We start from the raw sequence: 14,744 nt of genomic DNA on the forward strand, positions 1-14,744 counted from the left end.
ATCAGCCATCACTTTTGAATTGTTGATTAACATAATTATTTTAAAAAACAAACTAATGAAATAGGGCTGGACAAAAATGATGGTACCCATAACTTAATATTTTGTTGCACAACCTTTTGAGGCAATCACTGCAATTAAACGATTTCTGTATTTGTCAATGAGCGTTCTGCAGCTGTCAACAGGTATTTTGGCCCACTCCTCATGAGCAAACAGCTCCAGTTGTCTCAGGTTTGATGGGCGTCTTCTCCAAATGGCATGTTTCAGCTCCTTCCACATATGTTCAATGGGATTCAGATCTGGGCTCATAGAAGGCCACTTTAGAATAGTCCAACGCTTTTCTCTCAGCCATTCTTGGGTGTTTTTGGCTGCGTGTTTTGGATGGTTGTCCTGTTGGAAGACCCATGACCTGCGACTGAGACCAAGCTTTCTGACACTAGGCAGCACATTTCTCTCCAGAATGCCTTGATAGTCTTCAGATTTCATCGTACCTTGCACACTTTCAAGACACCCTGTGCCAGATGCAGCAAAGCAGCCCCAAAACATTACTGAGCCTCCTCCATGTTTCACCGTAGGGACAGTGTTCTTTTCTTCGTATGCTTGGTTTTTGAGTCTATGAACATAGAGTTGATGTGCCTTACCAAAAAGCTCCAGTTTGGTCTCATCTGTCCAAAGGACATTCTCCCAGAAGCTTTGTGGCTTGTCAACATGCATTTTTGCAAATTCCAGTCTGGCTTTTTTATGAGTTTTTTTTCAGCAGTGGTGTCCTCCTTGGTCGTCTCCCATGAAGTCCACTTTGGCTCAAACAACGACGAATGGTGCGATCTGACACTGATGTACCTTGGCCTTGGAGTTCACCTTTAATTTCTTTGGAGGTTGCTCTGGGCTCTTTGGATACAATTCGAACGATCCGTCTCTTCAATTTGTCATCAATTTTCCTCTTGCGGCCACGTCCAGGGAGGTTGGCTACTGTCCCGTGGGTCTTGAACTTCTGAATAATATGAGCCACTGTTGTCACAGGAACTTCAAGCTGTTTAGAGATGGTCTTATAGCCTTTACCTTTAAGATGTTTGTCTATAATTTTTTTCGGATGTCCTGGGACAATTCTCTCCTTCGCTTTCTGTTGTCCATGTTCAGTGTGGTACACACCTTTTCACCAAACAGCAGGGTGACTACTTGTCTCCCTTTAAATAGGCAGACTGACTGATTATGAGTTTGGAAACACCTGTGATGTCGATTAAATGACACACCTGAGTTAATCATGTCACTCTGGTCAAATAGTTTTCAATCTTTTATAGAGGTACCATCATTTTTGTCCAGGCCTGTTTCATTATTTTGTTTTTTTTTTAATTATGTTAATCAACAATTCAAAAGTAATGGCTGTTTTTGATTATTTAATTTTCAATAAATTTTTATTTATTGTTACTTTTGTGAGTTTCAAGTGATTTCAGTGAGAATTGTGGGTTTTTCCTTCTTTAACTGAGGGGTACCAACAATTTTGTCCACGTGTGTATTGTGTGTTAACTGATTTGTGTGCTATCTAATATTTAACACTCTCCTTCCTTTCTTCTCTCCTCTCTTTTAGGAACCTATAAAGTCCAGGGCGCCACAGCTCCATTTGGAGTATAGATTTTACAAACAGTTGGGAAATTCAGGTAAGAGCAATACAGTCTGTAAATGAGTCTCTAATAAACACTGTAATGATGAGCTGGATGTATGTGGGCATTTTCACGCTAGACTTCATTATATTACATTGTTTACATGTGAAAATGACTTCCCCTCACGTTTCCAGATTTATTATCCCCCGCCTCCACGAAGTGGAAAAGGGGAATATAGGTTTGGCCTCTGTGCGTCTGTCCGTCCGAGATGAAGTGGACAGCTTTTCTCGGAAACTATTACAGCTAGGATTACGAAATTTAGTGTGTAGCTTCACACCATGGACACCTTGATCAAGTTCGAAAATGAGACCTGTGCGATAATATTTAACAGAGTTATGGCCCTTGATCACTATCTTGGATATAGACTCATAGACATCACGTGGCGGGGGATGTTGATGACCATGTCGTCTTGTTTCTCTTTTGATGGCGATATTAAGAATATGTAAAATGACTATTGTTGCACCGGGAACGTTATTGTTTAAAATGTTTTATTCTGTTTAGTTAGATTAATCTAATGGAGAGCGTGTGGAATGAATGGTTAGGTTTTAGTAGCATGCTGGATCTGTTAGTCAGGAATAATGACAGCAGTGAGCACAGAGGAGGACAGAGCTAAATCCCTATTAATTTTTAATGCAGAATAGATTTTTTGGGGTAATTCTTTATGCTATGCCACTGATATTCAGCTTGTGTGAAACCGTTTTATTTACATAAACTCTATTGACAAATCTGATTTTTATCGTCATGGACTAACGGACTTCTGTGAATACTTCAATTAATTTTGTTGTCAGGTCCACAGTTTAGTTTCTTTATAGCTGTTGTTTAGTCATGCTTTCTTATTGAATTAGTTGGTTTTTTAAACATTCATAGTGTAATCCACTTTAGACTTTTGTGTTTATTTTGAAAAAGTTTTGTTTTGATCTTTGCATTGCGACATGAGACTTCTGTTTTCTTCCCAGGAAAACAGATGCATTCAAACACAACGTAACAGTTTCTGTTCTGCTTGAGGCTGCGTTTCACTGTACATGTTTGTTTATCTTTCCACATCTGTGGGACCCAGTGGATGCTGTCAAAAGCTGCTTCCTTTTTCTAATCCCATCCATAAAGTTTTTTCCCCCTCCAACACTGTCCAGAACATGTTAATGTGCTGTCATGCATACAGTAGCTGTGGCTTCAGGGCAACAGCTTTTTGATCAGGCCTGGCTGGTCAGACAGTTGGGGAGGATGAGTGGGACGGCTGGTGCTTGATGTGTTTCACAGCAATACCTGGCTGGTTGGCTTTTTGGAAAGGCTAATGTTGCTGTCTCAGAACGCTTGTGCTCGGTCATTTATTTAAAAGTCATATGCAACCATGCCGTCACTACTTTGTTAGCTGACAGGAGCTAAAGGTACAGATGGGAGGTCTATGCAGTGTCCCACTCCTGCTGCTTTTTGTGCTACAAACACCCACTCCCACATGTGCGTGTCAGTTAATTTTTGTCCCTGATCAGATCAGACCAGACCAGACCAGACCAAGTCATCAATAATTCAGAATATGCTGATATTCAGTCCCAGTTTACATTTTATCACATCATTTACCATAAAGTACTCTGACTGGGTCTATTATGGTCTGCATATGAGACCAGTTTTGTTTTTAGATCATTGTTGTATCAGTGGTGAACTGCACTAAATTGCCATTTTATTATGTACACCTGATTGAAGGTGATCTGGTCTAATATAACAACTCTAAAGTGTATCCTGACTTCATGACTGTTTCAGTTGAGTTTTACAGAGGTGATGCTTCTATTAAGTGACCATTTAGGAGGCTGCAGTTTGTGACAATGTTGAGTAGTGTTAGATTATAGTAACAGGTGTTTCTAATTTGGCTACTCTTTTCATATTAGTATAGATAGAAGAACAGAAACCAAATGACTTTCTGTGTAATGCACTACAACGTCACCAACAGCATCCTCTCCAGTGATCACAGAGTTGAATCAATGCTACTCTGAAGTGGTTTCTCCAAAACTTAGCATTTTAGCCTTCATGAAGCTAAGAATGAAAACTCAAGTGCTGGAATTTGTGTTTGTTATTCTGAAAATATTACAAGTGTGTGTGGTTCTCCCCTGTCAGTCAGCTAAAGTGCGCATGTCCTGGTCTAATTTAGTGACACGTGCCAGCTTCTTGGCTCCTTGTGCCAGAGCAAAAGCCCTCCACTGTTGATAAGGAGGTTCGGCATTAGGGCAGTCCTTGACTATTTATAGCTGGCCCTCTACAAGCATACAGGCCATTATGGTGTCTACTTGGATAGCTTCCCTAGTCTCCCTAGTCACAGTATCCTCTTCCTCACTGATTGAATGTGTGCTGCCTGCAAGTTGCATTCAAACATTGTGGCTTACTTTGCTGACAGGGCGTGGCCTTTTCTTCTTGATAGCTGTTATTGTATTAATCTGTCATTCTGATCTGTCTGCTAGTCTTGCACAGTACATGCACACACATTAACCCAACCATAATTGTCATCCCCTGTGCCATTTCCCCTGATTATTGCAAAGGATTCCTCCAGTTCAGGCTTGTTTCACGCTGCCTTTGGTTGTTTCTTCTGGTGCATTAAACACATCCTGGCCGTCCCTTCTTCCATTGAGACTACATTTGGCCGTCAGCTTGTCATTTACTAAGACCTACAGTTATGTTTGTTTTTTCCAATCCTTACACAGAACAAGCAGCGTACACAGGCCACACATGATCATGCTGCTCTTTATGTGATTTTTGTCAAAGGTATGCTGTTATTCACTTTGCTAGCCTTGAATTTGATGTTGAAATGAGAGAAGACAATGTGAAAGTGTAATAAGATTGAGGAACAAGATAAGTTCCGGAGGCTGGACCAGACTGAATGGTGGTGCTTAAGAGCCATGGGCTAACTGTATTACAGAATAAATAATCCTTATGATACTCCTGGGATATCTCTTCAGAAGCATATATCATCTCTAAAGCATTAGTATACTAATAGTAGTTTCACTTTGCCCTGCGTTTTTGACAGAAATATGTGGGAAGATCTGACTGTTGTTAGAAAATGTTCAATTTTAGCAAGTGGTGACATAATGTTGCCAAAGTGTGCCTGGCAAACAATCATTGTGCATAAATCAAGGAGACAGTGGTGAATGTCTGATTGTCTTCCTCTTTAATTGAGTCTTTTGCTACTTGATTTATGATGATTTATATTTCTTCCAAATTTTGACTTTTCGGGAATTTTCATAGGATTGCTTTTAAGGCCTATTTTTCTATCAATTGATCTGTCACCTATTTAATCACTTCATAATTGATTTTCTTCCAAAAAAGCAAAATCATGATAGCGTTTATGTTTTAACAACAAACTGTAAGTAATTTTCTAAGAATCCCTTTAAAATGAAAACTTTTGTACAGTATATTAATAAACCAAAAGCAACATTAACACAGTGAATATTTTACAAGCCTCGAGTAGCTAAACAAACTCCTTTTCTCCTTACTGTCTAATCGTTCTCTGACTTTGGTAGTAGCTTGAAATTCTATGAATATGCAGCCGAAATAACAACGTAGTCGTTATTTTTAACCTATGTGTGTGGTGAGTAAGTCAGATGACATTGTTCTTGTAAAATCTGTTTTAGCAATGCGGATCTGCAGCTTTTCATTGACTGCTGATAAACACGCAGTCTTAAGCTGTGCGGCAGTCACTGTTTTGTACTTGTATTTTTGTTTGGCAATAGAAGCTTTAAAATATGAAAATAAGAACATCTTAATTAGGAATTTAGGTGTGTTAAACTTCAGTATATGAGAGCACAGAGGGAAGGAGAAAAGCAAATGTATGTGAAGTGCATCTGCGCTGAAAAGCTCCTGTGTTTTCTCTTCAGGTGTTTGTTTGTTGTGCTAGTGCCGCTGTGGTCTGTCATTGAAACTCCGCACAGTTTACAAACCACTTTTTTTGTCTTAAGACAGACTTTGGTGCCACTGCTAAAACTTTAGCGCTTACTGCAACTGACTGGAGCCTAAAATGCCTGACATCATGATGCAACAATTACTTAGTGATAATATAAAAAATTTGTTGGGTTAAAATATTGATATTGCCACATTTTCAATATTGACATCCAAGTATGCTATTTTGATAATCCATTTATATTTATAAAAATCAATAAAACACTGAAAATCTAATGCCCAAGTTACTAGTTAGCTTTTCTCTACTATACCATCATGTAGTTCTTGTAATTCCTAATGAAGTGTTTGCCAGTTTCCACTGTGATTTTGGACTGCTCCTCTTTTAAGACGATCTCCAGGTCCTTGAGTGATGAAGGCTTCCTTGCTATCACTCTGATCTTCCGTTTCTACAACAGATTCTTAAGAGGATTCAGGTCTGGACTCTGGCTGAATCACTCCAAAATGCTCATATTGTTTTCTGTTTCATTTCACCATTTCTTGAAAACTTTGACTCTGTGCTCTATTGTACTCAATTGTCCTGTTGAAATGTTCAGGGCTGTCCAAGGCTGTTTTACTACAGAAAGGTGGATGTTTTCCTCCAGAATCTTTATGCAGACCTCTTTTCTCATGATGCCATTCATGTTGCCTTCCCCATTGCCTGAAAAGCCCACTCAAAACACTACATTCCTACCACTATTGCTGGATGAGGCCCTTGCAGTTGAACGCTGTGCTTTTTTGCCAATTAATCTATTTTCATCTCTTTAGAAAACAGAATTCATCAACAAATAGTTTCTTCGTTTTCTAGGTGAGCTTTTGTGTGCCTACCTGGAGAAGTGGAGTCCTCCTTGGTTTACAGACTAGCATTGTTTACTTTCTGCTTCAGTGCCTGCCTTTAGATGTTTGTATCAAAATCGCTCAGGTTGACCGGGATGGGCTTGAGTGTGATGCTCGGATTTGCTCTTGACATCTTACGCTACTATTCTTGCAGGCACAGGAGTCACTTTTGACTATTATGCCCTTTGAGATTTTTTTCACTGTTTATTTTTTGAGTATGCTTTGTACTGTGGCCAGTGGTGCTTGAAAACCCTTCACTCTGACCTTACAGCCTTTCACTGTCTTGTGAGCCGACATAATGGGCCATTGGAGGTCCTCACGAAGCTCTTTGCTCGTAGATAACTGACTAGAGAACTACTGTGTCAGTGGTTATCAATTTATGTTGTATTGGAATGCTCTAGAACATGGTGGGAATTCCTAGGACATTTTTGCAATGGTAATGAAGCTGCGTTTTCTTAAGAATTTTCAACAATTTTAAGAGGTAACAACGGCTTTGACGCTGCTGATCGCATAGACATCCACTATAGCCACTTTTAACTATACTTTTGGAGATATAGCTTGTGCCCAGCTTATGACTGGGCACTACATGATGATTTGACAAGGCTAACTTGATATTCTTGCATGGGAGGAATCAAGGCGATAGATTAAATCTACTTATGTAGTCAACCTGGCTAAATGAGGACATGTGACCCCGTTAGGCCCGCCGTACCCATGAGCTTCAAATATGTCACAGTGTGGACTACTCAGCGCTTAACGCCCAGGATGAGCTTATCTGCACACTGTTAATTCTCTCCTGTCCCGACCAGATCCAGACTGCTGGGTATCCTGCCTCCCACTTCCCAATTTTTGTGAAACTCGACAATGGAACTGGTATTTTGGTTGCTCCTAGTAGTAACAGCAATTTTACTAATTGTGTTATAATAATTCAAATGTGCTGGTGTTAGTTAAGCAAGTCTTACACTACTACTGTGCTTTATTTCTGCAGTCACTTCAACACTGTGCTCCAGATACACCTTCCAGTTTAAATACACCAGCGATGATTTAATGGCATTTCACAAGTCGATTTAGGTCTTGGAGTCACGTATCTGTGATTGCATGCATGTTAGTCTAATTATTGTCATGTAAGGAGGTCTCGTGAATATTATTTGGTGATGGGTTTTAGCATGTCTGTGAATATTCATGAGGCCCATCCAGCGTTTTGATGGCATGATGTGCCACACCAGTGACATGAAATCTACATTGTTTACATTATTGCATGCAAATCACAACCGTTCATCCGTGAGACGTGGATACCACCCACCCAAAATTTATGCATGTTATGTGTTTACTACTGGATTATGATAATGGTAAGATGATTTTAACAACTCCAGGCTAAAACTGAAGTGTCATCATGAGATATACCACAGCCACAGATAACACAATAACTACCAGGAGTTAATGTATGTAAATGGGTTATATTTACTGATTAGCTGTTAAACAAATTTAATATTATTTTTTGCCCCGCAAACAACACTAGCACGCTGTGGATCGTGACATGTCACAGTGACAAGAGGAAACATTTTTAAAAATAGTTTGTAATAATATTATAGCCCTGGTTATTCCTTTTCACCTAACTAAAGTAGGGTTAGTCATCGGAAATTGGTAAAAATTTTGTAATCTAAAAAAAATTCTGCTTAATGGTTCTTACAAAATCTCACTTGCACTAGTTTCATATTAACAGTGTGCTATAAACACGTTCTGTGTATCTACTAGAACCTCACTTTCTATCTGTGTCTATAATCATGCGAGTTGCATACATGCATGTTTTCCAATTTACTAATGCATTTGTCCTATTAAATCATGATTCCATCAATATTCACAGTTATCCTGATAGCCTGAACGACAGACATTCTATAAATGACTGTATTTACATGCATACCAGCATCTTTTGATCATATTCTAGATATGGTGTTGACATGGAACACAGAAATCTGTTTATTGATGTTGGAGTATACACGATGAGTACCAGTATCCCGGTTACTCGTTGCTGTCTTGTATTTGCATAGGCCTTTGTGGTGTTTACGGAAAACTGACAATTTAATCTGACATTCATGTAGCTGTTAGCCTACCTTTCAATTATTTTGTGATTGTGGCTATTGAAAATGAGGCCACTCATCATGCTATGGTTCGGCATAAATAAATGCCAACATTGCATTACGGATTAGCCTTATCCACCTTATTCCCAGCAATGTGAGATGAGAGTGAATGGAAATATAAAATATGTTAGACTGCCAGAACCACCACGTAGTACAAAGGAGAGGAGGTTGAAGATATGCAGTCGTGACTGGTTCGATAGGGTGGTTGTGATGGAGTTCAGTGAACCAGAGTGTAGAGAAAATGTCCATATGAGTAGGACGTCTTCTTACTAGCTCTGACACAGTTGAACTGTTGGTGAGACCAGAGAAATCAGTACAAGCACCAGCTCTGTTACTGGAGTGCCTGTAGTGTTGTATAGTCTCAACATTGTTGGGAATATTTTTGTCACATCAGATGACTGAAGCTGCACAGGTAATCAGGAGCAGTCAGAAACTGGCCAGTGACTCATATTTGTGTATTTTATATGTGTTTATCACATTTGTGAAGCTGGAATAATGAAATTTTCAAGCATGAAAAGTGACAATAATCAAAATATTGCCACTTAAGATGAAATAAGCTGTTTTGACCCCGCACACATCTCAAAGAATCAGAAGTGAGAATTCATGAGAACCAGAGTAAATAAACAGAATTGCAGTCAAAGTTGTTGAACTTCAAATGACACAACCCTACAAGAAAAAGATTTAAATTGAAAGTCTCTTTTAGGACTGAATTACTTATTCGACCATCTTCTAAATCTCCAGTTATTGCATCCTTTCATTATAACTTCAGAAAGTAAATTAGGCCAACTGCACAACATTTTAGAAACCTTTACTCTGCTTAAAGGGGATGAGTTTTCTTGTGACTTACTTCACAGTCGAGAGACCATCTGATAACTTAATAAGACTAAATTATTATTAGTTTTGCATGCATAAATAAAATAAATAGTCTGTAGTGCTGAGTCAGATAAACTATAAAAACTGCCCTAGTTTCTCTGAAGTCAGCCAAATCACAAATACCTGACAAAAATAATAATCAACTTGATAAAAATAAAAGTATTGTTGCTTTAACCCACCACCACTGGTTTTCAGCCTCACAGCATCTTGTGGGAGCATTGTGTTTTTGAGCTATATTGCATTTGTAGCTCCAGGCTCAGTATGAGCGAGCCTTAACACTGATCATATTTCAACCTTGTGAGAACATCTCAGAGCACTGGGTGTAATGGAAGTCACATCTTCTTCTTCTTCTCTTCCTCCTTCTCACTGCACTGCACTCCATAATCTAAATCTTTAATACGCCTTCCCTCTCCACTCTCCTTCTGCCTGTGTCCTCTCTTCTCCAGCCCTCTCCTCTTTGGCCTTTTAACTTTGGCATTTCGTTGTAGAGCAACATTGTCTTCAGCTACCGTGATGCAGTCTTCCCTCTTGCAGTGTCGCCTGAGAAGGCCTGCCTGCAGATACAATAGGGTGGATTGTCTGAAATTGTCAAGACAGCAGGGGTCACAGCGCCACTGACGTTTCCTTGCAGTAAAAACCGGAGCCTTTCCCACAGTGCTGAAAACAGTTACAAGATATACTTTTATGACTTTACACAATATCAGGAGTTACACAATTATCCAAATAGAGATTTGTTTGTTTGCTTTTTATGTGTTGTTGAAAGAACTATTTTTTTTCTTTTCTGTTAAGAAAAAATTTGTTTCCTTTGAGAGTATTTTTCATGTGTTCTTTCTTGTTAAATCATGACAACAACAAAAAAAATCTCCCCAAAGCAACGTGCTCCTGCCTTTTTACCACCAGTCATTTCTAGACGAGTCCCTATAGCTGCTGCAAGCACCAATCTCTGCTCACATCCACCAACACAAGATTATAATACACAGTGTGCTCTCCTCTTGTGATGACTGTGCTTTGAATGCCCTCTAGATTTGGGCCAAGCTTTGATGAGTCAGCCTGAGGGTGAGCTCTTGTCTCTGCCTCATCTGGCATGGCCATCATTACCAGGAAAATCCTAGAGACTTGAGTGCAGACAGGTGTGTGTGTATGTAGATGCATGAAGCTATATGTGTTAAGACTGAATTGGGAGTAATGTCTGATTGATTTTTTTTTTTAGACAGATGTTACCATAATTGCATTGTAATTACTGAAGGTTTAGCTTCCGCTCAATATTCACTGTGTATTAGATTTAAAACATGGTGAAGAAATGCCACACGAGTTACTATGAGATGTGTGACAGTCACACAAGGAGGAAAATGTAATGCAAAACTATTGGCATGACAGTTTATAGCCTGAGTTAGACTTGCTGCATAATGTACTGTAATAATAATAAGTAGATAATATAATGTGACTGCAGGCTTTGTTATTTGCTAAATGATTTGTTTGAAATCAAGTTTTGGATTTAACAGCTCTTAATCGCTCAGCCCAGATGTGTGAGTCAGATGTTGCAATGTTTGTCACATGTTGAGGGGTTATGAATTAAATCTGACAAGCCAAATACTGGACACACGACTGTGCCCATTCACTGCTCCTATTTATCTGTATTTCACATTTATTGTAATGACAGAGTTTAGTATATGTACTTGGTCATTCTCTCTGTCTTTTTCTTTCATTTATTCTTCCTCTTACTCTGCCGGTAGCAGCACAGATGTGGTGCAAAGCTATTAATGTGGTAGCTCGTGGTTAATAGGCTTTTGAAGAGACGGCTGGGATGTAGATACCGGGCATTTGTGACCATAGAAGGTCCCAGGGAAGCTCATTTGGTACAGAACAAACTTGTGACAAGGACTAACCTTTCCAGTGAGCTGTTGAGTGTTATTCAAGAGTGTTTGTGAAATATGATGCTGGTTCCACACAGACCTCAGCAGTTCATTTTGTTGTTGTAGCCAGCAGACATTGGGAAACAGCAGCTGCAGTTCACTGTGAAACAGCGTGCTACAGTGGTTTTTAGCACCCGCCGAATTTCCCCTGCTGATTTTCAGATATATACTCATTTTTTTTTGCAAAATGAGCAAGTGCTATCTGTTACTGTGTGCCTTACTGTTCTATCACACAAACATGCGGTTGTGTTTTGCCACGCCCCTGATGTCCCACTGTCAGAACACTTACATACATAAAGGTAGTGCTGCCAGGTTGATCCTTCCACATTCTTCAGAGGCCCTCACACACAACCTTGCAATGGGTGTGGCAGTTTCTAGTGGGAAAGGCCTCTTACAGTTGTTGACAGTGTGCTGATCACATTCCTGGTGCTTTCTAGACACCTTCCCCTTTAATCTTCCTTCAGAGCACGAGAAACGCGAAGTCACTCCTGTTTCTGACAAACCTGTTGAGGGAAGTAAACTGACGTGTAGTTTGTCTTTACTGCTGTAGTCGCGGTGAAGAATGTGATTCCACCCTTTTCAAACCAAATAACCAAGGCAATAATTGAGTGCATAAAGCGCCTTTCACATTACTAGGAGTGCACAACATAATTGTGTACTAGGTGGCAGCATTTTCAAAATGTGTGATTTTAAATCTTGTACAACATGGCAATGCCAGTGAAGTGATGTTTGCATTGGTTAGGATTCATACTGTATAACTTGCGTATGATCGAGAAGAAAGTGGAGCTTTTGCAACAGAAAGCTGAGAATCTGACCTCTTTTTAATTTAACAATATTCAGATGCCCTCTGTGGCTTGTTCATGTTGCCATGTCGATACTACAGTATAATAAAACATTACTGTGTTGTACTTAGTTCAGCTTATGTCTGTAAATGAAAATGTACAAATATCAGGTCATCTGGACTTTTGTAAACCTCTGCACACTTGTTTCCAAATAGTCTCATGAATGATGAGCACTGGCTTAGTGGTTTGTGGGGACTTTTTTCTCTGCTAACTGAAGACAAAAGGCATTGTCAGGCCAGTTCAAAGTGCACATTAAAGAAAATGTTATTGTGCAAAATTTATAAGTATTGTGATCATTCGATTGCTATGATAATACTTCATAACCTTATTTGTTTATGTGTCTCCACAGAGGGAATCCCTCAGGTGTACTACTTCGGTCCTTGTGGGAAATACAACGCCATGGTGCTGGAGCTGCTCGGACCCAGTCTCGAGGACCTGTTTGACCTCTGTGACCGCACCTTTTCCCTCAAGACGGTCCTCATGATAGCCATACAGCTGGTAAGTTTTTTAGAGAGAAGAGCAGCAGGCGTGTATTTAGATAAACTGGCTTCTGTGATTTCAAGCTTTACAGGAAATCGAGAGCAACTTTGAGTAGGTTTATTTAGGGGGAAAGGAATGCTTAGGTGTCATCAGAGGCTTGTTTCAGAAAACAGATTCAACAACTTCTGAACCTAATCCAGAACTGAGTTTACAAATCTCTGGATGGGAAGTTCAGGATTTTTGACTCAAGTAGAGCTAAACAGAATTAGTGTGCGTTTATTCTGAGTAAAGTCCATGGAATGGGAGAAAAAAATCATTATCAATGGAGCCCTGATACTAAGATTCACCATGACAGTGGCTAAATATAAACATTGCCTTTATTGTAATCCACTAAAGTCAGAAATATTAATTTCAGACAGTTCACATTACCTTTAAAATGGCACAGAGGAGAGCATTTAATGAGTTAACACTGTTGTATTTGTATGCAGCATACAGTCTACCCATTCATTATTCTTCACACTTACAGCATTATTTATCTGTAACCTGACAGAGACAAAACAGCAGCTAGGGATAGAAAATATAGATGAAAGAAAAAGGACATACGTTTATTTATAGATGTGTGATTGTACCCTCAAAGTCAGAATCAATAGGAATGATTTGGTTGATTGTTCATTTGACTTGAGGTTAAAACAGACTGAACATTTTTAGACTCACAGTTTTTGTTAAAATATCTTGCTCTGTGGCATTCAGCGTTTGTCTTTTGTTGTGTAGTAAATGCAGACAGTAAATATTTAAAACAACTTACTTTTACACTACAGTTAGTCCGTTTTTAAAATCTATTATTTTGAGCCACACTACAAAAATCCTGTCTCTTGAATATTAATATGATCCCCAGTAGGACATGATAAATGTGATAAGACAGTCGTCAGCAGAAATGATTACATCATTAGAGATGATTATTCATCGTTCAGTGTTTAATCCTTTTATGAACCTTTGATTTTACAGTGATTACAGTAATATGTGCCTGGGTCACAAACTCAATAGTTGTCACTAAACCAGCTGTCAGGAGTACACTCCATTGCTTTGACTTTTGAGGTAACAAAAGTGAACAAATAGACAAACAAACCCACAAAAATGCTAATGTATAAAAATAGTTTACATTCCTGCTAGCATTTTTCCAACATTCATACTTGTGCAGTTTTATTTAAAACCTGAGTTTGGAAGTCATCAAAAAATATTTATGCTTTAGGTAAAAGTGATATTGTAGTAAAGCTATGATGTTTACTGAAAGTGTCTCTAGTAAAATCTTGCTGTGTAAATTTTACTCTTAATCCTTCTGTTGTCACTCTGCTTTGCATCTTAATGTTTGCAAAATTCCCTGTATCGTTTAGTGATTGAAATTTCAAATACTAACAAGGATGGACTGACTACTTGTCTAGATAACACGGATGGAGTATGTCCACACCAAGAGTCTGATCTACAGAGATGTGAAGCCAGAAAACTTCCTTGTTGGGCGACCAGGAAGCAAGAGGCAGCACACCATCCACATCATTGACTTTGGTCTGGCCAAAGAATACATAGACCCTGAGACCAAAAAACACATCCCATACCGGGAGCACAAGAGTCTGACTGGGACAGCACGCTACATGAGCATTAACACACACCTGGGAAAGGGTAAGAACGTCTCAGGATCAGGCGTGTGGAATTTGCATACGCAAGTTTTGTTTGCGTCTATGTCAGTTAAATGGAGGTGTCTTAGCAGGTTTACATACAAATATATCACTAACATGTAAGCAAATACTAACGTACACAGTTTTTTTTTTTCCACAAAAACAGGCTTGTTTTTTCTTTCACAGATGAGTAAGTTTTCTCAAGTATAGCTTCATTTTTAGGTTATTCTGAAGCATCTCCTCTTGATTCTGCTGTTCGTCTGTGGAGAGCCGACAGTCTGCACATTTTAATTGTAGCAAATCACCTCGGGTGGTGATTTCACTGATTAGTTCTTCCCTCTCTGCTCTAAGGAGTGCTAATCAGTAGGTGGAGTGTTTGGTTGGAATGGAAACTGAGACTGTTGGTTCTTTATGACCTGTGATT

The 14,744-nt window shown here is 39.1% G+C and overlaps 1 protein-coding gene across 5 annotated transcripts in view; it reads left to right on the forward strand.

Moving 5' to 3' along the window:
* The window catches only part of csnk1g2b (casein kinase 1, gamma 2b), a 46,793-nt gene that overhangs the window by 22,058 nt on the left and 9,991 nt on the right, over positions 1-14,744 (forward strand). For all 5 annotated transcript variants that reach the window (XM_022201527.2, XM_022201530.2, XM_022201532.2 and 2 more), the window contains exons 3-5: positions 1,583-1,652; positions 12,520-12,668; positions 14,090-14,324. In XM_022201527.2, the coding sequence (XP_022057219.1) occupies positions 1,583-1,652; positions 12,520-12,668; positions 14,090-14,324 (454 nt within the window). The remainder of the gene's footprint in view (positions 1-1,582; positions 1,653-12,519; positions 12,669-14,089; positions 14,325-14,744) is intronic.

The sequence above is a fragment of the Acanthochromis polyacanthus genome, chromosome 4 (assembly GCF_021347895.1).
Source record: "Acanthochromis polyacanthus isolate Apoly-LR-REF ecotype Palm Island chromosome 4, KAUST_Apoly_ChrSc, whole genome shotgun sequence".
NCBI classification, from domain to species: domain Eukaryota; kingdom Metazoa; phylum Chordata; class Actinopteri; family Pomacentridae; genus Acanthochromis; species Acanthochromis polyacanthus.